Raw genomic sequence first — 26,656 nt, 5'->3', positions numbered from 1 at the left:
GAATCGCTCAAAACGTACCTGTTGAGTGAACGCAGTAAATGTGTGCTTAGCATTGCGGCCAGTGTAGCACAAGCGTCCAGTAAGCAGTATTTGCGGGCATTAAAAATAGTAAAAAGTCCACAAAGCAACAACCCCAACCCTTTGAGACCCAGTCGTACTTCAGCAAGCTCCACGCAAACCTGCGCAGTAACTTCCCTCGGCGGCGAGCACGCGACGGCGCTTGCGCAGAGGCGCTCTCCTCCGCCCCTACAGGCGCCACCGCCAGTGGGGCGGGCCTCGGCGGCGGCGCGACGAGTCCAGAGGGAAGGGCTGAGGAAGGGGCGTGACTAGTGGGCCGGGGCCCGGCCACCCTCTTCCGGGCTCCGCCAGCTGCGCGCGCATTCTCCTCCCCCCTCGCTTCTTTTGTGGTCCGGCCCATTGCGAGGGTGACAGGAAACCCTGTGCAGGGAGCGCCGCCATCTTGGACCTGCCCGAGGAAGATCCTGAGGGAGCCGCAGGAGCAGTCGCTGCTGCCACCGCTACTACCGCCAGTGCGTCTGCACCTCTTCCGCCAGCCCGCTACCTGCCGGGGCCTCGGCCGACCGCCCCCGCCCTTCTCCCGCTGCGCCTGCACTCCTCTTCCTCGTCCTGACGCCCCCCTCCCGCCCGGAAAGCTGCCCAGCCACCAGCAACCCCCCAGGTAAGCCGGGCCCTCCGCAGTGTCCGTCCGGCCGAGACCTCCTCGTCCGGCTCTCCGGGGGCCGGCGTGCGGACGACGGCGAGCTGGGCGGCGGGCGGGTGGCGCCGCAGGACAGGCCCTGCCAGGCCGCGGCGAGCCGCGGGTCGGCGGTGGGCGCCGCGGCGCCGGGCCTGACGGGACTCCCGTGCGGGGGCGGGGGTGTCCCCGCGCTGCGTTCGCCCAGCGGAGAGCTCCGGGGCGTGCGGGGAAGGGTGTGTTCTGCCTCGCCTTCCCCGCCTCCTCGGCCGGGCTGGGCTGACAGACACCTTCCGCAGGCCCCTCTCGTCCCTGCGGTTCTGGCGGCTGCAGACCACCCCCGCGGTATTTATCCACGCGAGGCACGGCGCCCCGCAGCCCACGAGCCCAGACGTGGCACTCCCCGTCCCGTAGGCCGCGTCTGCCCGGAGTACAAAAGACAGCCTCTCGCTGCCTCGCCGGCATCTTGGAGGAGCTCCGGTGTCCTTGTCGCTGTGGGTAGACTGTGGACTTGGGCTGGCGAAAGGGTCCGTGCTGGCGAGGTTCTGCTTTGGGTGAGGCCCGGCGAGGCCTGTGACATCCTATAAGGCGTCGAGCTTAGGTGGCATGGAGAAGCAGTGAAGAAGACGGAAAGTTTTTTTTTTTTTTTTTTTTTTTGCATTTCTAGAATTTAAGGAAAGAAGGCAAAGCAGGCGTTTGTTTTGATGGGTTGCGCCTTGCCGTGAGCCAGGCGCGGATTCGGCTGTCCTCACCGCGGTGCTACCTGCTAAGCCGAGCCCTTGGTGATAAGTCAAGTCACCTGCACTTTACAAGTGAGGAAACTGAGGCTGGAAGTTGCGATGTGACTGGCTAATGATGGTCCGGACACGCCGGCCTCTCCCACACTTGCCTCGTGTTTCTCGGTTGCACTCAAGTTAGGCCAGTGTCCCAGGCGTGACCACTCAAACTGTACTTCCAGCTTAATTCCTCTTTCCCTGTGTTTCCGTGGGATGACAACTGACGACTCCTTTGTAACTCAAAGTCTGTAGTGTCAGCTGCTCCACTGCCGGTCCTCATTCTCCCAGCCCCAGAGGAGAGGTGGCAAGATTTTCATTTCCCATTGGAAGAAGAAACGGGGGTTCCCAGAAGGCAAGTGCTTTTCTGGTGGTCCCACAAAAGTGTTAGAGCCCACTTGAACCCTTGCAAAGTTTACTGTCACGAATGTCTTTTCTTATATGTGGTAATTGAACACAGACTTGACCCTGCAGATATCTAGCTCCCATTCCCTCTTCCCCCAGCACTTTCCGAAATTTGTCTTCAGAGTTCTGCTTGGGCCCTTTTATTTGTTCATGCCTTAAGTCATGTGTAGTTAAGAGTTCTGGAGGGTTCCTACTCCAATACTGCCACTTTCTAGTTTGAATGACCTTAAAGCAAGTTACCTAGCCTCTCCGAGTCGGTGTCCTTATCTATACAGGGAATAATTGTACCTACATTTTAGAATTGTTTTGAGGATTAAATAGGATTAAAAAACCCTTAGCACGTTGCTTGGCATTTAGTTAAGTACCCCATTGTCTGTAACAGTGCCAGGCATGTAGTGAATGTTTAATTTTTGTTGAACAAAGAGGAGCATGGCTTCAGAGAGTTGGACAGTTAGACCTGGGCCTTAGTCTTTTTTCCCTTGGTAGTGTATGACTGCGGATATCTCAAGTCTCTGAGTTGGTTTTCTTACCTGTATAATGAGTTTTTACTATTAAAGATTGTTTATAAAATAGGTGGCATGTATTAGGCACTCAATAAATGTTAATTGTTGTAAAGATGGAAGACCCTTTTAGATTCCAATAACCTAAAAAATTCCTTGAAATTAAAGCTACATTTTAAAAAGTTTTTGCTTTTTATATTTCATGTTAAACTTTATTGTGTCGTACTTCAACTGTGCAACAGAGTTTGGAGTGTTTTAAAGCTAATCTTTATCAGTATTAAATATCTTTGCATAATCTTATTAAGATTTTGTACTGTTGGAGTAAACTTTTGATTAAGGCAAATATGTTAAAATAGGACTACTGAGAGATGTTTGTTTCTTTCTTTTAAAGCTTGAAACAGTTTTGTGTGGTTAAAAGTAACAGACATGGTTGGAGACAGCAGGGTACAAATAGAGGTATGGAAGATAGGGTACTTTTAAAACATTTTATGTTCTAGATAGTTTTAAACATATACAAAATAGAGTGGTAGAATGAGGCTTCATATACTCATCAGCCAGTATCAACAGTGATCAGTCCTGTTCATCAATATACACCTTAACCCTTTCCACCAAATTATTTTAAAGCAAATTTCAGACATGATACTTCATCAGGAAAATTTTTGATATTACTAACCTTTCAACTCTAGGAGTAAGTACAGGGTTCTGTTTTTTTTCCTTTAAGTACTTTCATTCTGTGAACAGAGGTGAAGTATTGGAGTACTACTTTTTCATAGCACAGTCATCATAACAAGGAAATTTTGTGATTTTCTTAACATAGTAAGGAATCCAGTTCTTTTTCTTACATTAATTTATGTAAAAGTATGACATTGAATGTCTTGTCAAAAGTGAGTTTTTTAGAAGTGGGTGTCAGAAATGGATGGGTTATTTTCAGAGGTTGCATTACTGTTGAGGAAATTGACCATTCATTCAGATTAGATTAGATTATTAGAATAACTAATAAAGTTTTGTGTCCACTGACTGACAAATCAAGTAGCAATCCACGTTAGAGAGTTTGTAAGCAAATCTTTGTTTAAACTCTTTCTGTTCTTAAGTTTCATGAAGACAGGAATAATGTGTTTTTTTATTATTATTTTTGATCATTACTATATTGTGAAAGCCTAACCCAAGAGTTTGCGCTTAATAAATGCTCAACAAATATTTTTGTATTGGAATCGCAAGAGCAGTCTATCTTGATTCTGGTGTTTATTACAAAATGTCTTACATGTAACAAAAACAAAAAACCAAGCTTACTAATTTTAACCATGAAGATCAGATTTTAAATCACCTGGAATATTTTGTGGGTTGTTTTTGTCTTGTGTTGTCTTGAATAAGTTATGTAAAAATTACATGGACATGTCATATGTCCTAAGGAGAAGAATAAAATAGCTGTAAAACAGTTGTGAAAGGATTAGTCAGACATAGTGCATAAGTTAACACAGTAAAAAGCCAAGCTCTAAAAGAAAAGGAAAAAATACTGTCAATTATTGGAGTGGTTTCTTTTTTGTTTTTTGGGTTTTTTTGTGTGTGTTTTTTTTTGAGGCTGATCATATGATTAACTTCATATGTTGTTCCCTGTTATTGTAAATGTGGAAGTTATGTTGAAAGTATTATGAATGGGAGTTTTTTGGATTTTTTTTAAATTCTTTTTTTCTTTGAGATTTATTTATTGTAGAGAGCGTGCACAAATGCGAGATGGGGAAGGGCGAGAGGGAGAGAATTCTCAAGCAGATTCCCTGTTGAGTGTGGAGCCCCACTCAGGGCTCGATCCCAAGACCCTGAGATAACCTGAGCCAAAATCCAGAGTGGACTGCTTAACTGACTGAGCCCCCCAGGCACTGCTTGTTTTTGTTTTTCTTAAATTTGTTTTGTATTAGAATTATATATAAAAATGCTTTAAAAATATTTAAGTTTTTTTCTCGGGGCACCTGGGTGGTTCAGTGGGTTAAGCCACTGCCTTCAGCTCAGGTCATGATCTCAGGGTCCTGGGATCGAGCCCCACATCAGGCTCTTTGCTCAGTGGGGAGCCTGCTTCCTCCTCTCTCTCTGCCTGCCTCTCTGCCTGCTTGTGATCTCTCTCTGTCAAATAAATAAATAAAATCTTAAAAAAAAAATTTAAGTTATTTTCTCTACTTTGACTACTTTAGAAAATTAGCAGTGAATATAGTATATGCTTATCCTGTTAGTGCAGTGTTATAAAGAAAGTTAATAATTCCTTCCTATCCTTTTTCTGCTCACAGTCCATGTATTCATTTTTCACAGTTTGGTGTGTCTCCTTCCATATTACCTATATACAAGATTGAGAGAGAGACTGGGTGTGTGTGTGTGTGTAATTAAAAATGAGAGAAGCTATTGCATAAAATTCTGTCAACTTTTTTTTCACTTAAAATCATGGATATATTTTCAGGTTAATACATCTATATCTAAATGGTTTTGAACTAAATGCATATTATTTCATCATAATAATAACCACTCAGATGCCCCTGTTTCTTCAGTTTTTATATGGACTTAGTGATAGTAACTCTGCAGAGTTGTGAGAATTAAGTAAGAATTGTATGTAGGGAAAAGTAGTGCTGATCATTTCAGTTATTAGTATTGAAACCTCAATTTCTTCAGTCATTTCCCTGTTAGATTGTAGATTGATTGTTTTCCAGTTTTTGTTTTTTGTTTTTTTGGTGGGTTTTTTGTTTTGTTTGTAAAAATGCTGTATTAGATCCACTTGGACCTATAACGTTATGGATTGAAGATTTTGTATCTGTGGGCTACTTTTTCATCAGAGGGTGATTTGGATTATCTTTAAGATTTTAAAATACATTGTTTACCTCCTAAAAATGTGGCAGTTCATAAGCAGATTGTATGAAAGTTCTTTAGCCTTCACCTCTGTCTGCACATTTCAAATCCAGTCATTTATATGTCTGTATCTGTTTAACTGTGTGGAGACCATGCAATTTTATTTTGGGGGCAACAGTGATTAGTATTTAATGTGCATTTAGTAACCATGTAGAGCTCTGTGTATGGGTCTGCAAATAGGTCCATCATTTTGTTCAGTGTAAAACACACTGCAGAGTTGTATATAGTAGCATACCCCATTTTTAAATTTATTCCTAACCTCGATGGTGGTGTGTTTCTTGTGTTCAAGAGTTAATGCTAATCTCGAAAAATCCTTTGTTAAGGCAGTATTAGGCATAGTTAATATTTAAAGGGGCCACACAACAATCATGAGTGTTCAGTGTGCATTTAGTAATCATTTCTCTTGACAGCCAGAAAGTTTAGAGCTAAGTTTTACACATGCACATGTAAAACTATAATTGTAAATATTTAGTGTAATTATTCTCCATTTTCCTTCGATTTTGATTTTTTGGTCCTATCGGTCCACGTGTGTGTGTGTCATTCTACATATATATGCCTTTAATAAGCTACCTTAGATAGAGAAAATCATGTTCTTTGGAATCGGACCTGGGTTCAAGTTCCAGCTCTGCCATTTACTATTTTGTAACACAGGCCAAATTAGTTAATTTCTCCAAACCTCAACTTCTTCAGGTTTTTTGGGGGCTTTTTAAAAGATTTATTTATTTATTTGTTTATTCATTCATTCATTCATTCATTCAAGAGAGAACAAGTGGGAGAACCAAGCAGAGGGAGAAGCAGGCTCCCCACTGAGCAGGAAGCCCAGTGTGGGGTTTGATCCCAGGATCCTAGGATCATGACCTGAGCTGAAAGCGAATGCTTAACCAACTGAACCACCCAGGTGCCCCTGTTTCTTCAGTTTTTTACATGGACTTAATGATAATAACTCTGCAGAGTTGTGAGAATTAAGTAAGAATTGTATGTAGGGAAAAGTAGTGCTGATCAGCTCATGGTTTACTCTCAACAAGTGTTACCTTCAAAAACTTTTTTGTAAGTAGATATAATTTGGATTAATGTAATTATTTATCCATATCTGTAAATCCTGATTACAACATATCACCTGAATATAATTTTTTTAATACTACTTAGAGTATTAAATTAGAACAAGGTGAGTGAACTGAGAAAGGTTTGTGTCCCTAAGTACCATGAAAGGACTTCATGGTGCATCTTATAATTATGGGGGAGGCTGGATGGTATAGTGGATAAGAGGGATTCTCTGTAGTTAAAAAAGTCTTAGGTCCATTATAGACTTGACCACTTAGCTCTGTGACCTGGGCATGGTTACTTACCTGTTGAGTCTTCATCTGTAAAATGAGGATTATACTCACTGTTTTATAAGGCTGTAGTAGTAAGAATTAATTGAAATTGCATGTGAAGTGTTTATTAGTACATTGCTTGGAGAATATTAAGTGCCCAATAAATGGTAACTGTAACAATTGTTACTAGTTTACAGGTTGTTCATTTTGTATTTAACGAAGCTTACTGTCTGAAAGTGGTACTCATAAGGAAATCAGAGGCATTGAATCTTAGCTGCCTATGAATTTTATTCTCATGCTTTTGTAACACATGGAGAATACATTTTAATCACACCAGCAGTTGTGCACAAGTTACAGAATATTATTAAGGTTTTTTAATTAGTGGAGATGGTACTGTTAGAATGGACTCATGTTTTCAGAGTGTTTGAACTATACCAATGGTTTTTGCCCCTGTTCACCCCTTTTTTTACTTTTGATTAAAGCAGAAGCATCCTTAAGTAATAGTGGGCAAACTTTTTTCCCCTTCCAAAGCTAGTTAAAAAGTACATTCTTCACTTCAACAGTGGTGTGTTTCATTCATGTTCAAGAAATGATGTTGAGAAATTCTTTTTTAGAACAATATTAAGCCTAGTTAATATTTAAAAGGGGCAACTTGAGGGACGCCTTTGTGGCTCAGTTGGTTAAGCGATTGCCTTCGCCTCGGGTCATGATCCTGGAATCCTAGAACTGAGTCCCGCATCAGGCTCCCTGCTCAATGGAGTCTGCTTCTCCCTCTAACTCTACCCCCTCTCATGCTCGCTCTCTTTCTCTCTCTCAAATAAACAGAATCTTTAAAAAAAAATTAAATGGGCCACTTGAATATAGTTTTACTGCAAATACCTAATTATGAGTGAATGTAACCAATAAAGTCTGGGAGTATATTTAAACCTAGTTTGTATCTAAGCTTATATAAGAGAGGGAGGGCCTGTTGTGTTAGTGCCTACAGTGCTGGACGCTTCTGCCTTCATTGTCTACTGAAATTAAGTTTGAGTAGCTTTCCTTTTTTTTTTTTTTTTTTCTTAATTTAAAGATTGTATTTATTAGAGAGTGAGCAGGCACACGCATGAGAAGGGGGGAGGGGAGAGGGAGAAGCAGGTTCCCTGCTGAGCAAGAAGCCAGACCTGGGACTCAGGGCTTGATCCCACAGACTCCGGGATCATGACCTGAGCGGAAGGCAGATGCTTAACCAATTGAGCCACCTAGGCATCCCAGTAGCTTTCTTTTTTAACTTTGCTTTTAGGGTTCATTTTTAAGAAACTTGAACCAGAAAATTGTGTGGTGAGGTGAAGACAGGGCACTGTATTTATTCTGTGAAAGTGATCATTCTCTTTTATTTGGGAATAGTTTATGCTAATTAATGCTTGGTAATTTAAAAAAATGTTTTAAAATTAGTCATCTTGTAGATATTTAATGAATGCTGTGTTATAATTAGCAAGTACACAAATTAATACAACTGGAATTGGCTTTTAATTTCATGATTAGCCTTTAGAGCATTTCAGTGAGAAATTAGGGTTGTAGAGGCCTTGTTTTTGTTTTGTTTTTTTGTTTGTTTTTTTTTGAAGATTTTATTTTAGAGAGAAAGAGCAAGATAGAGTGAGCACGAGTAAGGGGGAGGCACAAAGGGAGAGGGAGAAGCAAGCTCCCTACTGAGCAGAGAGCCTGAGGTGGGTTTCCATCCTAGGACCCTGGGATCAGGACCTGAGCCAAAGCAGACATTTAACCAACTAAGCCACCCAGGTGCCCCGTGGTTTTGGTTTTAACAATAAAATGGAAGGGAGCAAAGTGTATATAGCTACAACTTTGAGTAAGAAGAGAGAGAGGAATGGGAAAGTCAAAGGGGAAGAGCATGAAAGCAACAGTAATTTCAAGGTGAATAAACGATTACTTTTCCCCAAGTTTGAGTGGGAAAAGATGAGCTTAAAAAAGGAGCTAAAAATTAATTACAGGGTTCTGGAAGAATGCAGGAAGAATCCTTAAAAAAGGAGCTAAAAATTAATTACAGGATTCTGGAAGAATGCAGGAAGAATGAAAAAAATATTTTTATTGTGAAAGATTATTCTTTTCCTTGTGTTTAGGATCTGGTTTAGAGATTTGGTGAATAGTCTACACCAATTTTAGCCTCAGGACCACGTTTATTCTTAATAAGCTTTGAGTCCCCAGTGTCTGCAAAAAGGGAAACAAGTTATTATGTTGTTCAGAATCAGTTAACTAGAAAAACTCCCTTCCTGAACGAACTGGTTAAGGGAGTTCAGTGATGATGAAGATGGATTATCAGAGTGCTAGAACATTTCAAGCTGGAATGGGTAGTAGGGCATCCACTTCGGTTAAATGTAATCCTTACAGTTAAGTGACTATATTATGTTAAGACTATATTGTGTGAACAACTTTCTTTTCCCTGATAACAAGAATTCACTTATTTTAAATACATACTTTTTCTATAGGTTAAATTTTATTATATGGTAATTTTGTCTTAGAAAAAAAATTTCCGCCATCGTTACCATATCTGGCTTGTATAATGTGACAATTGCCCATAACAGTAAAAATCATATTTTAAAAATTGAAAACCAATTTTTTAAAAAAATGGGGTCAGATCTTTGTGTGTGGACATGTGCACATGCATAATTTTTATCTTTTCCTTAAACTGAAAGCTGGTTTGACTAGAATAAATGTTACTTGAAGTTACTACCATTACTACATTTTACCTCTTGTTTCTCTAGCACCTAGCACAGTGTCTGACACATTCACGGCATTCATTTGAATAAATTGGAGAGTTTTGTTTTTTTTTTTTTAAGTTGTTAAAAGTAGAAATAAGAATTATTTAGGTTAAGTATACCCGAGGGCAAAGAATAGGCTGGGATCTTTCTAAATATTGTCTAATATATAAACTTGCAGATTTGACAACCATAAGTAGTATTTTATGCCATTATTTTAGCTTTTAGAATAGTATATAGTAGGCATTTGATACATTGTTAATCTTCAGATCCTGTATTAGGTTGAACCTAATTGAAATTGCAAATAATTGACTTTTTAAAAAGTCAGTAGGAACAACAGTTTCATGTGGTTTTTTATCTAATTCTGACTGTAATTTGGTTTGGAAATAGTTGGACTGGTCTTTTTTTGGATGTTGTGCTAACCATGATTTAAAGTGGAGTAAAAAAGTTACTTTTTATAACTCTTAAGAGTTTTATGTGTTTGTAAGTTAGTGGTTACTTTTTATAACATTCTTTTGTAAAATCAGAGTTCTGAACAAGTTGGCTATCAGTAATTTACTGGATCAGTTAACAGGAGTGGGGACTTCAAAGGAGGAAGACTTTATAATGATATTTAACTCAAATATATAAAGATTTAATTGTTTGAAATTTTCCATAGTAACTTTTCTTACTGGATATTCCCTAAAGAGAAATAATGGAATTGTTCTGATATAATGGTTTCTGATATTTCTATGGATAACACACGAGAATGTTAATGTTCATCCAGGAGAATTTGTGCATTTGATCAGTTTGGAAAATGCAGTTTTACTCTGGCTTATTGTAATCAACATTTTGTTTATAATCAGTATGCTGTATTTTATATATCTTTTAAAAACTGGCAGTGACCAACTGGAGAACTTGTGTATATCCTTCTGAAGTAACACAGTTTTCTTTGTTTTTAGTGCCACCATGGCAACTGCACCATACAACTACTCTTACATCTTTAAATATATTATTATTGGTAAGTTTATTTAATTTATGCTCTTGCTCTACAAAGAAAGTTAATATACAAAATATTTATATACTAATGCTTAACATACCACTCCAGAAGAGTGAGTGTTTTTTGTTGTTGTTATTTTTTTAACTGCAAAATTAAAGCTCCTTTATTTTTGTGGTAGTGATGTACTTTTTGTATTGTGGCCCTGGATACTTCTGTAGTACACTGATGGGTACTTTTTGAAGTGATATTGATTGTTCTTGAGGGCTGCCTGAAAGCTTGTTAATCCTGGAAGTGGTACTAATTTCCTAGGAGCACTGATAACTTTTCAAAAATACCATGAAAACCCTTGGAGCCACCTGGATTCCAAAAATTGATAGAGAACATTGAGTCAGAGTAGTTGTGTAATATACATAAAATATAATACTGGTGGTTTTTCTGCTAAGTTTCAAGATGTTGCTCAAATTAAAAGATAAGATTGTTTACCCAGGTGTAGTTGTAAGAGTTTGGTTGGAAGTACACATACTTTTCAGTTAATTCTTCATATTAGAACAGTTTGATGTAATGGTGGGCTCAATACTTCCTTCATGAAGGGTTATATGCCTATGTAGTACAGTTAGAGATAACATCTGTTACGGATTTCATATAATGCACATGCTTATCTTTTGTGGAATTTTTTTTTTTTTTAAGATTTTATTTATTTGACAGAGATCGCAAGTAGGCAGAGAGGCAGGCAGAGAGAGAGAGAGAGAGAGGGAAGCAGGCTCCCTGCTGAGCAGAGAGCCTGGTGCGGGGCTGATCCCAGGACCCTGAGATCATGACCTGAGGCAGAGGATTAACCCACTGAGCCACCCAGGCTATAAGAAATACAGGGAATATAAGAATATAAGAAGAGATAGATGGGATCTAGTCAATCAGACTTCCAAAACTTACTATTTTTGCTTGTTACATGCTGCCCTGTTTGTTGTGTCCTTATGTCTTTTGCTTTTATGCATGAATTAAGGGGGAAAAAACAATATAAAACTTTGAAACAGTTCAAAGTAAAAAATGCTTCTCTTAACAACAGTTTCTTTGTTAAAAAGCACTTCCCAGCTGATAGTTACTTGCTAACATAATTTATAATTTAATTCTGATACTGCTGAAGATTGGGAATAATCAGTTTGTACATCACAGTGAAAAGTGACATGTAGGATTTTTCGAACTCATCTTTTCAAGTGTCCCAGAAATTTGTGATGTGATATAGTAGGGGGTATAACAATCATTACATTTAATTATGAGTATAAAATTGAGAAATGTAATTGCCAATTGAAACTTTTCTTTCTTTTTAAACAGGAGATATGGGAGTAGGAAAATCTTGCTTACTTCATCAATTTACAGAAAAAAAATGTAAGTTCACAATAAGGTTAAGTAATAAATTTATACTCCCTTTCCTACCTTTTAAAAAGTGTCATTTTCATTACGCTCCATGCATTTGATAATAACTTTTCTGCATATATACATTTTTGTCTTTAGGGAGGGAATTTTTTTTAAATAGAAGCATATAAAATGAAATACACCTGCATGTATAGAGTGTTAATTTATATACCATATATAATTTGAGTTACTTGTTTAGGTTTTTTTGGTGGTAGAAAATTTTTAAAAATTATAATGTCAAATTTAAATAATATTTTCTCTGACTCTCCATTTTGGAAATTTTGCTGCATATATCACTTATTAACTAAATAATAATAGATTGGAAATATTTAAATGAAATTCTTTTTATATCAAGACTGGTTGATTAATATTTGAACTATAACTCTGTCTTAGGGGAGTAGACCATGTTATTTTATGTAACTAATAGGCTAAATATAGTTGAAACTAATTTTATGGCTTTTTTTTCTCTTAATGTAAATTTTATGACATCTCCAACAGTCTGTGTATTCTTGTACCAGAGAATAATAGGTTTAGGTTTTCAATGGCCTAATTATAAGGAAAGGACTAATAAACTTGTCCTGTTGGATTGGAATTATGTAACTTGCCAGTATGTTTAAGTATATATTAAATGTGTTTTTCTTTGAGATACTGATAATATTTTTCAGGAGAAAAATTTGACAACTTCTAAAGTCTTAAAGCCATTGATTGTTTTGTTATATGTTAAATAGCATAATGTTGGTGTTACGAAGAACTTACTAAAAATCTTGAATTAGCAGATTCTTTTAGTCCAGGGATCAGTAAATAATAGCGTGTGGGTCAAATCCAGTTACTGCCTGTTTTTGTAAATAAAGTTTTATTACAATACAACTATGTTCATTTTACTTAGAGTCTTTGGCTGCTTTTGTGCTTCAGCAGTAGAGTTCAGTAGTTGTGGTTTTGGCTACAAAACTTAACTATTAATTATTTGGTCCTTTACAGAAGTGTGCTGACCCCTGTTCTAGTGCAGTCAGATTCGACTTCTGTGTTTTTGCTAATATTTTTTCAGTGCTAGCTTCGTCCACATACAGCCTACAAGCATTAATATGTTATTTAATAATCCAGTGGCTCTTCTCCCTGCTGGTCTTAATCTGAAGCTTTCTGGAAGTTAGATTATTATATTTCTTTTTTCTCTCTAACAGTTATGGCTGATTGTCCTCACACAATTGGTGTTGAATTTGGTACAAGAATAATTGAAGTTAGTGGCCAAAAAATCAAACTGCAGATTTGGGATACAGCAGGACAGGAGAGGTTTAGGGCTGTTACACGAAGCTACTACAGAGGAGCTGCGGGAGCACTTATGGTGTATGATATCACTAGGTAAGAGATTAATACTTTTCCAAACTTCATACTTGAGAAAAATCTGCTTTAGGCACTGTGGTTTGGTGTGTGTGTGTGTGTGTGTGTGTGTGTTTATTGATTTAGACATTCTTAGTTTGTGATTGTGTGATTTTAAATGAGCTTATTTGGATCTTACGGTTATTTCTCTACACTGTTGTGTAAGACTTGATGTAACATGTTGATTTCCTTTTCTGAAAGTGAATATGACTGAAAAAAAGCTTTGGGAGATGCTGGTGGAGCTAATAGAAGAATACTATTCTGAAAAGCAGCATCAGTTCAATTATATGAGGTGAAATAATATTTTATACCAAAGTTTGTTCTTTTCACTTCAGTAGAAAGCAAACAAGTCTTGAGGAGTTAACTCTATTCAGTCTCTGGTGTTAAAGTTGACACCTTTTCAAAATAAGGTCAGGGAAGGAATTAAGTAGTTTTGCTAATGCAACATGGTAGATTATAAAAAGTTCTTATGCTTGCATCTGAAGGTGTTTGAGGTATTTGTTCATTTACTTAAATTCTTTTTTGTTCTAAAATGAATTAAAATGGTTTATAGTACTTCATGCAGCAGCATTAAATTTATTTCAGCTTGGCTATTTTGGGAAACTGAAAGCACTTGATAAAAAGTAAAAAAACTGGACCGTAAATATTTGGCTTCAGAAAACATAGAAAATTGTGCCACTTCATTAAACTGTGCTAAGCTGGAAAATGAACTGGATCACCTTTCATATTAATGCAAATGCCAGCTTAAAGCAGTGTGCCTCTTGTCTTGCTTTTTTGGGTGAGGTAGGGATGGGTGAGTAGGACCAAAGGGACTTTCAAGCATATTTCCTTTTGAGAAATGGTTTATACTGTTTTCTCTTGAAGAGTCATGATACAGTGTACATTAACATATTAGCATCCTGAGAAGTTCTGCATTAATGAAATTCTTTAACTTAGTTAGTGTTTCTTAAGCTTATTTTATTAACACACTTTGGGAAATGTGGACTTAGAATGAAGACAGTGGCAGATTATAATTATAGTGCTTGAAGTTCATTGAGTTCCAGAATTGGTTAATCTCACAGCAAAACAGAGCAAAATAGCCTTAATGCTCTTCTGAATAGGCAAGCAACTGGTCACATGATTTCTTGTAAATAGTTTTGTGGGAAGATTATTAAAGACCTGGCCTTCTGTGCAGGACATCCTAATAAGGGATGCATTCCTGAAGACTTTGCATAATTAAAAACTCCATTGCTGATAAATTTAAATGTGGTGATGTGTCTTTAAGAGTGTAACAGTCTAAAGTGTTGTAGTTTGTTTTGCTTTGTGCAAGTGTGTGCTTGTGCCCCCCCCTCCATGTTTACTGATAATACAGTTGACATATAAGATTGTGTAAGTTTAAGGTCCAGGGTGATGATTTGATACATGTGTATGGTTTGCTTTTAAACATAACCTTTTAAGCGTAATAAATACTTCTGGTAAAAGTTGTGTCTCTCTGAATCTTCAAAAGTACTTCTGGTGGGAGCACCCCAAATGTCCATTAACTAAGGGATAGATAAACAAATGGGTATACTCATACAGTGAAGTATAATCTGACCATTAAAAGGAAAGACTCTCTGATACATGCTATACAGTGGATGAATCTTGAAGACATTTTGCTAAGTGAAGGAAGCCACATGTTGTATGACTGCATTTATATGAAATAGCCAGAATAGGCCAATTCAGAGACAGAAAATGGATTGCTGTGGTGTGGAGATTGAGTGCTGATGGGTGCAGTGTTTCTTTTGGGGTTGATAAAAATGTTCTAGAATTAGATACGAGTGATCACTACACAACTTTGGTATATATACCAAAAACCACTACATTGTATACTTTAAAAGGATGAGCTTTGTGGTAAATTCATTATATCCCAATAAAATTTTACTGAAAAAAAAGTACTGCATACTTTAGACAGGTGCTTTATTAATATTTCATAGTGACACTGATGTTGTATCCATAACATTGATTTTTTTTCTTTTTTTTCTATTCTTCTTCACATTTTAAAAACTTGAAAGTTCTACTTTAATAATACCTTTATTCCTGGCATTAACTGTAATTGTTACAGGATACTTCCTAAATTGACAACATAGCTTATCATGGCAGTTTGTTTGGCTCTATCAGTTGTTTGATAAGTCATTTTACATGGCAAAGTTAGGGATATTTTTTACTTTTTTTTTAAAGCACTCTTGCCACTAATTAATGAGTATTGGCATGCTGCTATAGTTAAATAGATTTGAAATTATGGTGAATTTTAAGTAAATAACAATTACCTAAGAAATTAGTAGCAGAGGTTATGGGCATATCTAAATAATAACAGTTTATATGGTCTTGATACTTAAAAAGGATATATAGATTTTTCTGTTTACCAAAGTGGTGGCAGTTTGTAATTCATTCTTGCTGCCAGCTTTGACATTTTAAAATTTATCAAAATAAATATTAATGTTTTGGGATTTGTCCTGTGTAAGTTTTTGTGCACAAAGTAGGATAAATCTGTTGTGTTAAAGCAAGGTATGCCAGTAACTACAGATTTGGAACAGTAAAATGATAAGACTTGTGCTTTTAAAAAATATTTGAGTATTAGAAGATTTTACCTAGAAAATTTTAAAACATTGGGAAAATGTTTTTATTTGACCCCCTTTTTTTTAAACGGTTAGGTGGTGTTTTGTGTGTAACATAAGTTAGCACAGTGAAAAGAAAACCGTACAACTTCTTTTACTGGGAAAGGATTAAATGTTTGGAAAATCCAACTTTATATTGGTACTGGCAGCTGGAGTTCATGGAATATATTCACAAGACTAAATTTGAAACACTTTGAGGACACTATGTGCATAAAGAAAGAGTTCAAGGCCTGGCTCTGAAATGCATTTAAATCTTTGCGAGCTTCTGTTTTCTCACCTGTGAAATGAATAAGATGGATTAATGTTTTGTGAATGTATATAAATCAAACATTTTTAACTTTCAAAATTTTATTTGACCCCTTTGGTAAAGTCTGACAAATACTTATATTCTATGTACTGTATATAATATTACAAATTATTTGGATTTGCTTGTCCTCTTTGGGCCTATTTGGCTAGTGCAAATGAGCCTACGAGTTTCTAAACTCTTGCTTGGAGAAATAGGGCAGTCTGAATCTCAGAATGATTTAGGTACTAGTAAATAAGAATAAAAAGTTAGAATAAACTTATTTTGTTATCTGGGGGCTTGGATTTCCAGTCAAATACATTAAGTGCCATTTTAAAGCTGGTTTTTATGTTGTCATAGTTAACTTTCTCTTGGAAGAAAGGTGAGTTTTATATCAGTGTATAGTAGTGTGAACATCTTGGTTTCTAATACTGGCCAGATGCAAATATGTTTGTCAGTGAACATATTCGCTAGACATTTTGATATTATTTCTCCCATTTTGTGATTGAAAATATGGATGATTTTTAAAAATCCTAGTTTTTACTTCAGATTAGAAATTCTTAATTCAGAATTGTTTCCATTAATTTTCTGTGTTTTTCCTTGCCCACTGTTTATGAATGTGCCTTTAAATGTAAACAGTTTACTTCTGTATATAATTAGCAAAGTTGTTAGATACTGATTTATTTATTTAAAATAATAGATTTGGCTAGACTTCTGGAAAGTGTGGGTTTACATTCCACAGTCAGTTTTTGATGAAAGGGAATATTATAAATATTTATTTGAAATTCCTTTTTAAAAAAAATTGAAATGACAATTGTATGTGGAAGTCACAAATGTAAACTTTAATTTTTGCAGAAGAAGTACATATAATCACTTAAGCAGCTGGTTGACAGATGCAAGGAATCTCACCAATCCAAATACTGTAAGTTGAATAACATCTATTATATAGAAAATGTAAGATCTATGCTAACCCCAGAAGAAGAGTGGTTTGCTAGTAGAATTTTTGTATATAAGTACCAAGAATGAGAGTGTATTTTTAAATTAATTGAGAAGATAGCATTTTTTTTTAGTACTAATTACCCCAGGTTTTGCATCTTACATGTGATGTTTGTTCATGTTTGTGGTTAAAAAAAAAAAGTTATGAATGGGGTGGTGTTCTCATGTCAGGTGAAGACAATGAAATCTGAAACAATCAGTTTAAAAGGGATCTGCATTTATTTCATTAAATGTTACCGTTGGAAGAAACTGGGCAAATTATAAGTGGTCTCTGTTATTTCTTAACAACTGCTTGTGTATTTACAATTATCTCAGTAAAATTTCAGTTAAAAACAAAGAGTTCTGCATGCTTTAAAAAAATTAGTTTAAAATTTTTTTTACAAAAACATTTCAACTATTGTAATAGTTTATTACAATAAAATTGTAATAAATCTTAAAAAATTAAAAAGCCATTGTGCTATATTTTCAAATTGAAAATTTAAAAAATTTGTTTCTAAATGAAAATACAGATTAGTTTCTTCGCCAGACTGAGAAGATATTTATTGAGATTTTATTTATTTATTTTTTAAAGAATTTATTTATTTGACAGACAGAGATCACAACTAGGCTGAGAGAGAGAGGGAAGCAGGCTCCCTGCTGAGCAGAGAGCCCGATGTGGGGCTCAATCCCAAGACCCTGGGATTCATGACCTGAGCTTAACCCACTGAGCCACCCAGGTGCCCCAATTTATTGAGATTTTAAAGGCCAACCAACATGCTAGACTTTATAGTATTCAAAGATAAATGTGGTCCTTCAAAGATAAATGTATTCAAAGATAAACTGTAACACAAAATGTTACAGTTTAGTAAGGGGATAGCTGTGTGTATACAAATAACTGCTGAAAAGCAGAGTGAGATATGAGGTAGAAATAGAGCAGCTGGTATGTGCATTGCTGGAAGTACCCAGGATAAGCAGTGCCGTCTGGAGAAACCAGCTTTACAGAGAAAGGTATGTTTGCATTGGGACTGTAGAGGTGAGTAAGGTTTTAATAAATGCTTAAGGGGGCATTCCAGGAACAAGCAAGGGAAGGTACTTAGGTGTGACTGACTGAGCTTCTTCAGAGCAAGGCCTGTGTCTCACTTAGCTTTGTACTCCACCATTGAGCAGAGGTCTGATTCAATAAGTAGGTAATCAGTGGTAAGATTGGCTTTTATCAGGGAACAGCAATAAATTGTACTGAAAGTTAACATGATGTGCCTTTTTTTTTTTTTAAAGATTTATTTATTTTAGAGAGAGAGCCTGAGCAGGGATGGGGGAGAGGGATAGAGAGTCCTAAAGCAAGCTCCCAGCTGAGTGTGGAGCCTGACTCCGGGGTCTCTATCCCATGACCCCAAGATCATGACCTGAGCCGAAATCCAGATCCAGCCACTTAGCAGACTGAGCCAACCAGGTGCCCCAGAGTGGTTTGCCATTTATGATAGGGACTGTGCCTGGAAATTTCATATCCATTATCCCCTTAAACCCACTGTACGTATATGTACAGACCTATAGATGAACATTCATAGTAGCTTTATTTACAATAGCCCAAAATTGGAAAAAACCTAGATGATCATCAGGAGGTGAATTGTTAAAACAATCTGGTACATTTGTACTGTAAGATACTCCTCAGCTACAAAAATCGGAAACAACCCAGATGGTCATTAGGAGGTGAATTGTTAAACAGTCAGTGGTACATTCATACTGTAAAATACTCCTCAGCTACACAAAGAAATGAACTATTGATACATACAGCAATTTAGATGGATGTCAGGGGCATTTCACTCATTACACATGAGTGAAAAAAGTTAATCTCAAAAAATTACGTACTGTATGATTCCATTTATGAAACATTCTCAAAAAGACAAAATTGTGGAAGAGAACAGATGTGTTGTTGCCAGAGGTTAGCAAATGGGGGTGAAGGATATGAGTGCTGTGCCTCAACTAGAAAGGGCACAAAGCAGTTCCTTTCTAGTGATGGAACAGTTCTGTATACTAATTGTGGTGACATAAATCTATATCTGCAGTAAGTTTGCATAGAACCACACACACACACACACACACACACACACACACACACACGTGTGTACATCTGGTAAAATCTGACTAAGGAACATAGATTGCACCAATGTCAGTTTTCTGGTTTTGAGTCTGTAAGATGCTACTATTAAGGAAGCTTAGTGAAAGGTATATAGTAAAGCTCTATTCTATAGATATTTCAAAAAAAAATGTTAAGAAGCAAACAAAACTCATTGTAGAAGGCCCTTAGAGGAGCATAATGACAAATTAGCCATGTCTTTCCTGCCTCATTTATGCCTCTTCAAATTTTACCAGATCTTCAAAAGAAAGTGTTAGGGAGGAAGATCTTTACCCTTCAAGATTCTTCTGGCTTGTCTAAGAAATTAATTGACAGAGTTGTTACAGGTTTCTGGAGATTGAGTCCACCCCTCTTCCTCATACTGAGAGGGAAACACCCTTACAAATGGAGATTTTTCTTACAGATGTAAAGGTCTCTTAAAGGGTAACTTCTGGGTTTTCAGAGCTTTACTTGTGTCTTCTGTTTAAAAATAAGCCAGCTTAAGATAAATATTCCAAAGAGAATATTTTGGGATGGCAAAATTTGCTCCCCTACAGAAGAAAATCTCTTAACATCCAGCTCGAATGTTACGATTTCTGTAACATTGCCTTCAGTTTCTATGTAGAAATTGCATACTTTCCCATTTTGTTGGTGGTGTATTTTGTACCTCTGTCTAGTTAGTATGCCACTTTTATGTCTCCTTTCAGGCTGACGGGAAGCACAGCTTGGAAGTTCTTAAGAAATTGGGAGAGAAGGCAGTGTTTCCATTCGGCAAATGTCTAAAAATTTTTTAAATTATCTTTTAAAAACTGCTTTATTGAGATAATTAACATAATTTACCCATTTAAAGTGTGCAGTTCAGTATTGTTGATTTTCTTTTTGAATTTATTATTGAAGTATAGTTGACATTTGTTTTGAGTACCTGCCATCTAATGGCCCTGGAGTAGGTCATTGTGATTTTACCAGCCTTGATTTAAAAAAACAAAATTGGGGGCGCCTGGGTGGCTCAGTGGGTTAAAGCCTCTGCCTTTGGCTCAGGTCATGATCCCAGGGTCCTGGGATCGAGCCCCGTGTCCGCTTCCTCCCCCCTCTCTCTCTCTGCCTGCCTCTCTGCCTACTTGTGATTTCTCTCTCTCTGTCAAATAAATAAAATCTTTGGAAAAAAAAAATGGATTCCCTTTTTCATGTGTTCTTACCTTATCCTTTAAAGGACTAGCAGACTTCATGTGAAAGTGCCTTTCCCTCCTCATTGGGCCTTTGTCCTCACTGATTGAAGAATGCTCACGTTTGTTATGCTGCATAAGTGTTCTTGTTCAAGGTTTACATTCAGATTACAATGGTTCTTCAGCTCTTTGGACATCATTTTTAAGGAGTAGGAGAGTTAGGGGCTACAGTTTCACATGAGGAAAAGTTAATGGTAGAAATCACTTTTGGTTGAAACCATCCATTCCTACAGTATCAACATCTGGATTACCACATCTGTTGGGAAGGGAAAGGAGGGGGAAATCACGAATTGGTATCAGATAAGCTTATATGTAGACAGAGACAGTTTATCCATAATGCCCTACCCGCAGTCCCCAGAAACCACCATAAAGATCAAAAAGCTCTATTTCCCTAAGGCTGCAAACTTTTTTCTTAGAGCTTTGTAGAGCTGCCTTTAACTTTGGCCTAACTTCACTTACATAAATGATTCCAGAGTAGGTGTATGTATATGTGATATTTTGCCTTGGATTTGAACTTGTTTTGCATGTGGGTCCCCCCACCCCTTCCTCCCCCACCACTGTTCCCCATGGAACGCAGACCTTTGTTTTCAGTTGCTACAAACTTAGTCCTTCTCCAGGGCTAGTGTAAAGACAGTGTTTGAAGGTCATAGTTTGGTTCTAAAGTCCTTCTAAACCACTGACTCCCTGAGTGACCTTTGACAAGTCCCATTGCCTGATTTGATCACTAATTTTTTTACCAGTAGCCCGAAGGAGTTGAACTGGTAGTTTAACTTTTTGAGGGTCCCAGAGACACTCAAAAATCAGATGAAAACCATGAGCCTTTTCTTCCAGCGAAATGTTCTTGTTTATAGCATTCTGTGCTTAATTTCAGTGTATTCACAGATTTCCTGGAGCTTGTGCATGGACCTTTTAGTAATCTTACTCAGATAAATCATAACCTTTGGCCTAGACCAGGGTGTTCCTCATGGGCTGTATTGTTTTTGAATGGCTTGCAAGCTAAGAATGGATTTTACATTTTTAGAAGGCTATTTAAAAGAAAAAGTTAAGAAGTATGTGCAAAGAGACCATTTGAGCTCCACAGACGTGAAATATATACTCTTTGCCTATATAGAAAGTTTGTCAGCCCATAGCCTAGGTAATTGCTGACCTCACTCCTAATAGTACTGATTTCGTGATTCTCCTTATCTATGTGCTGGATGATTGCTGGTGCTTGGTTTCCTTCTTAGGCCTATATGTTTTTTTCTATCAAAATTTTTGGATTTCAGAATTTCCATGGTTGATGGTTGCTTTTGTATTAATATGTCTTTCTTTTGGTCACAAATTAGGTAATAATTCTCATAGGAAATAAAGCAGATTTGGAGGCACAAAGAGATGTTACATATGAAGAAGCCAAACAGTTTGCTGAAGAAAATGGTGGGTTTAAGACTTTTAATGGCTTTTTGGGGGTCATTCATGGGAGGGGTGGCATTTTGATACTGCGGACTATTTGACACTTTTCTTTTAATGCCAACTACTTAAATCTCAAGAATGAAGAAGTAAAATATGGGGGTAGTGCATATGACAAATGTTAATGTTAAGACAAATGTTAAGACTCCCCTCATCTCAAACCTAACATACTGTTTCATAAAAGACTATGGTAGGAGTACTGATAGCTGATAGGAAACCCTAATTCAAATGTTATTGGAGAAAATGTCCTTTTGAGTTCATTTGAAATGTCTTAATTATAGTCTGAATTTTAATTTTTAGGCTTATTGTTCCTTGAAGCAAGTGCAAAAACGTAAGTATGACTAAAATTAATCATTTTCAGTTACATTCAGTTACATTCAAACTTCTCAAAGTAGAACTATACATGTCGAAAATGTATAATGTATTTGCTTACATATAATAATACATGTATGTGTGATGTTTATTGTGGGAAGACAGTTAAGCAGGCATCCCTTTGCTTCCTGTTTCACATTTCAAAGATAATAGTTTTTGCTACTTTATCTAAAAGATTGTACTGTGATTATTCCCCTGGTAAACCAGGTTAATAAATGAAACTTTGTTAGCATTCCAGAAGTGCTTGACTTTCACAATGGAGGTTGAATTTGGCATCTTGGACTCAAGCTTGGGTATTCTATGCATTTAGTACTTCGATTACAAAGCATGGCTTAAGGAAACAATGTCTAAGAATAATCAGAAACATAATTGATGTTTTCTAATCGTTACTCCATGTCCATTATCGAACCCCAGGACTTAAGTCAGAGTTCTTCATTTATTAAGTCAGAAATTCCTTGCTGGGTAAGAAGCTAGCCCCTTTTGGTTTAGCTTCATCCATGTTATTGGTACTAAGAGAACTGAAGTGAGACCATGGTCGAGCACAAATATGTCACCGTCACAAAATTAAAAAATATAGTTAATGCTTAGCTAATTAGACCATACAAATCCTGGAATCTCACTTGTTTGGAATACCTTCTTGCTATTACAAAAATGGCCTGTCCTCACTTTTCCTTATATATTAATATATGACATTTTAATGATTAGAACACATTCAGTTATCCAAATAGGGTTTATAGAAATAGCTGTTAGTATCTTGTTTATATGCTTTCCACAGAAAATATTTCCCCATGTTGTTCTCTTAGCTCAGTCTTTTGGTAATCTTTTATTAGATGACAGTGGCTAAGTTGAAGACATCATGGCAGTTGACTAAAGGTTAGCAAAAGGTCAGTGTATAATGCCTTATCCTTTGTAGAAAGCTGTGATTCTCCAATAAAGTTGTCATTTGCCTCTTAGGGGAGAGAATGTAGAAGATGCTTTCCTTGAGGCTGCCAAGAAAATCTATCAGAACATTCAGGATGGAAGCCTGGATCTGAATGCTGCCGAGTCTGGTGTACAGCACAAACCTTCAGCCCCACAGGGAGGCCGGCTAACCAGTGAACCCCAACCCCAGAGAGAAGGCTGTGGCTGCTAGTGACCTCTTTGCTGTCGCTCCCATTTGACCTTTCACCTCTGTCTGTTGGAAGCAGTACTTTTTACTGCCTCATTGTCTTCTGTACATCTTACTGGGTTTAATTAAAAAAAAAAAAAAAGAAAAAACAACTCTGTTGTAAAAACAGTTTAACACAATACTAAACTGCTAAAACAACTAGATGTAATCAGGTTATCAAAAGGCAAGTAGAGTAATAAATCTCTCCTGCATGGTAAATCTAGACTTTTTTTTCCCCTTGATTGTCCTCGTGATAGATATGTCACCAGTACATGATTTAAACTGAGCACTGATGCTGGACTTAAATGATTTTTATCCTTCCTTTTTTTTTTTTTTGGGCAAGGCTTTGTCTTACTGTATGGTTTAATTTGAGGATATCTTAAGCCTTTCTCCCCATCTTTAACTGTTCAAGTATGTCTGTTGTAACCAATAAGTTTATTGCTGTGAAATGACTTCTGATAGAGAATGGGTTCTATAACTGCTTTTGTTTTTGTTGGATAAATTTCCTGTTGCGTGGGTGGCAGTTTTCTCGTGGAGGTTTGCTTCTGTCTTAGCCTTGCACAGGGAAAATATCCATTTATCTTTTCTCTTGTGCTTAATTAATAGCTTTATCTTTTTTTTATGCCATTTTATCCTTTTCTCTTTAGCAGAAAGTAAATATGTATAAAATTTGAAGGAACCGAACTAACAATACATTCTGTGTATATTATTTTAATGAAGAAAATAAATTGATTACTGGCATTGGAACAGTATAAAATACCAGTTTGTACAGTATGACCTATATGTGACCATGTTACTCCCTTCCATTTCACACAAGGAAATACACAACTGCAGTTCACAAGTAATACTGGCTCCACCCTCTGGTGCTGGCAGCGTTTGGGGACATTATGCTGGAAAGAGCTCCTGTAGCGTGAGAGGATTAACACTAGCAGATTCTGTTCCATCTTTGCACTGTGGCTTACCTGCTGATTTTCTTAACTGTTCTTGTGCAATCGACAATGTGCTAACCTGCTTTTCTCTTTGTAAACATTTTGCATTACAGGCTGCATTTCTTGCCTTACTGTATAGAAAAAGAAAAAAGGCTGGGTTTATTATTGCACATTTTAAGCTTTTATACCTTTATCTTCTTGGAATGGTGAGATTGTGTACCGGACAGTCAGAACCACAGGTCTGCTGTTAAGGGATTTTAAATTGTGCATTTTTAACACTACAGTGAAGTAATTTAGGATACCCTTGTGTTCTTAGTATGAGGGGCTATTTTATGTCCTGTTGGCATAAGTTGTTTTGTAAAAGGGAAAGTGTTTCTAACGGTGTTTGTGCTGATACAAAGTAAGTTATTACTTTGCACTAGGTGGTTTGGCCACTGAAAGAATACTGTATTGCAAGGGAAACAATCTCTTTAGACAACAGACTTATGTTTTACGAAGTTCTTTACTTCTTTCCATTGATTTCTGATTCAGTTTATGGTCCAGATGGAGAATTGAAGCTATTTGAAGTAGGATAGGTGGTAAACCTTACTATATTCTATAAAATCATTCAGCTCAACTGCTGTGTTTAAAATACACATTTTAAATCCCTCTTTACAGACACTAAAGTGAAAATAAAAAATAAAAAATACAGCTTTCTGGGTTGTAAACATGTGGTAGTACTGGAGTATTGTATAGTCAATGTTAAATAAAAGCCAAAACTGGAATGTGCAGAAAATAGGATTTGGTTAATTTGTGGACTCATCTTTATTTTTGTCTTTGTTTAACTTTTTAAAAAACAAGATTCCTGGAGTAGATTGGTACGTTCTGTTAAAGACTTACAGTGACCCATTTTGCTTACCCTGTTGCTTCACAAGGGACTCGCCCAGGGACCATGACCTGCTGGTGTGTGTATATATTTACAAAAAAACAAACCAACCACCCATTGGGATATAAGGTAGCAATCACAAACTAAAGACTGTGGCTTGTTTAGGTGCAATACCCTGATTCCCAAAGTTAGTTACAGTGGGTCTTAATTGTTTTTGTGACAGGATTTATTCAGACTGCTGTACTCTTCATTTGATGTAACAAAATGCTATTAATCTAAATATTTGTAAATAAAGTACCTGTATCTAGATTAAATTAAAATGGTTTGCATTATTTTCTGAACTACAATAGGATTTCATATTTTTTTCAGGCAAACAATTATTTGGCAGAAGTTGCCAGTTTTTATTGGCGAATTGTCCTTACTGTATGAAGAGAAGTCTACATATATAGCATATAACTCCACATGACTCAGTAGTTGACTTAGTTTTGTCCTTGTATTTGGATCACCCTTGCAGTGTTTTCAGTCAACCTTTTTCAGTGTGATATCAGCACACTTGGTGCCTGATAGTGTTCTCCCTTGACTGTACTTTGGGCCAAATTCTGTTGTTTGCATGTGTACTCCCCTGTAATAAACTTGGGTGCTCAAAAATAGAAGAGCAAATTGTCCTATTGTAACATGCATGTGCCAGACACTGGGAAGTACACTTTGGAGAGAATGTGAAGTTCTTTTAATCTTTCATCAATGAGAGTTTACTACATGTGGGGTCACCTGCTTCTGTGGGTTACTTGTTAACCTTGCACCTGTGTGGAGGCCCTCTTGATTAGTAAATTGGTGCTCAGACATTCCAGTGCAATGTTCAAGTGTTTCATGGATAATAAAATGTTCGATACAGTAAACTTGATTAAAAAAAATTTTTTTTGGTGGTAATGTTCACATAATACTGGATATAGTAAAGTTTCTTTGGAAAGAGGTCTTTTGGAACCAGGTGTTTGGTTTCACATATTAATTACCTCCCCAATTCCAAACTATAGTTTTGAGAACTTTTTTGCTCACATATCCGTTGTTTCAGGTGTGATCTTTCTATATAGATGTGTGTGGTTCAGGTCACTCCCCCTTACACAGAAGATCAAATGATTACCTTCCATTCCTGTCCACAGGGGAATAGGGTTCATGTGGCAGTTTAGAAAGAAGATATTTTACCCTTACTCAGCACATGGACAGAATGGGGAAAAGTGTCCCTAAGGGATTTCAGTAATTGTGCAGAGGCCTGACTTTTCAGCATTTTGCTAAGGCCTGTGAAAATGAAATAAGAGAATGTTAAATACAAAAGATACACACCAAATCCAATTTTTATTTGGAAGTAGATACTTCTAGAACTTACTGTGTGTTAAATTTTATGCCACTTCCATTGCCTTTAGTGTAATTCTGTTTATCCCATATCTTAATTAATGGTCCAGGTCTGACCAAATTCTTGGGTATATAACCCTCCTTGGGGTAGAGAGGGATGGTTGCACCACAGCATACTGTATGGTTATGGTTCATAAGCTGTCTGCGGGCCTAAAAACAGGCCTTGGGAGTATTTTAAA

General features: G+C 37.0%; 2 protein-coding genes across 4 annotated transcripts in view; one reads left to right on the top strand and one right to left on the bottom strand.

The window, feature by feature from the left end:
- LOC101680262 (translation initiation factor IF-2-like) overlaps window positions 1-1,355 on the bottom strand; it is a 42,381-nt gene extending 41,026 nt beyond the window's left edge. For all 3 annotated transcript variants that reach the window (XM_045082334.1, XM_045082336.1, XM_045082335.1), the window contains exon 1: window positions 19-1,355. In XM_045082334.1, the coding sequence (XP_044938269.1) occupies window positions 47-1,159 (1,113 nt within the window). In that variant the 5' untranslated portion in view covers window positions 1,160-1,355 and the 3' untranslated portion in view covers window positions 19-46. The remainder of the gene's footprint in view (window positions 1-18) is intronic.
- Window positions 547-25,720, top strand: RAB14 (RAB14, member RAS oncogene family). The gene is made up of 8 exons (XM_004775600.3): window positions 547-679; window positions 10,263-10,321; window positions 11,630-11,683; window positions 12,889-13,066; window positions 16,856-16,922; window positions 21,637-21,724; window positions 22,058-22,088; window positions 23,084-25,720. Exons 2-8 carry the CDS (start codon window positions 10,270-10,272, stop codon window positions 23,259-23,261), a joined length of 648 nt encoding a protein of 215 aa, XP_004775657.1. The 5' UTR covers window positions 547-679; window positions 10,263-10,269; the 3' UTR covers window positions 23,262-25,720.
- Window positions 25,721-26,656: the final 936 nt, after the last annotated feature.

The sequence above is a fragment of the Mustela putorius genome, unplaced genomic scaffold, assembly GCF_011764305.1.
Source record: "Mustela putorius furo isolate JIRA1106 unplaced genomic scaffold, ASM1176430v1.1 tig00000596_pilon_pilon_pilon, whole genome shotgun sequence".
Classification (NCBI taxonomy): Eukaryota; Metazoa; Chordata; class Mammalia; order Carnivora; family Mustelidae; genus Mustela; species Mustela putorius.
Note: the sequence above shows the minus strand (reverse complement) of the source record. Positions and strands in the feature narration are given on the sequence as shown.

Excerpts from the sequence above, each read along its gene's own strand:
- RAB14 (XM_004775600.3), top strand. The coding sequence starts at position 10,270 with ATGGCAACTGCACCATACAACTACTCTTACATCTTTAAATATATTATT. Across the intron at positions 16,923-21,636 it reads ATCTCACCAATCCAAATACT|GTAATAATTCTCATAGGAAA; the intron begins GTAAGTTGAATA and ends GTCACAAATTAG. Across the intron at positions 22,089-23,083 it reads CTTGAAGCAAGTGCAAAAAC|GGGAGAGAATGTAGAAGATG; the intron begins GTAAGTATGACT and ends TTTGCCTCTTAG.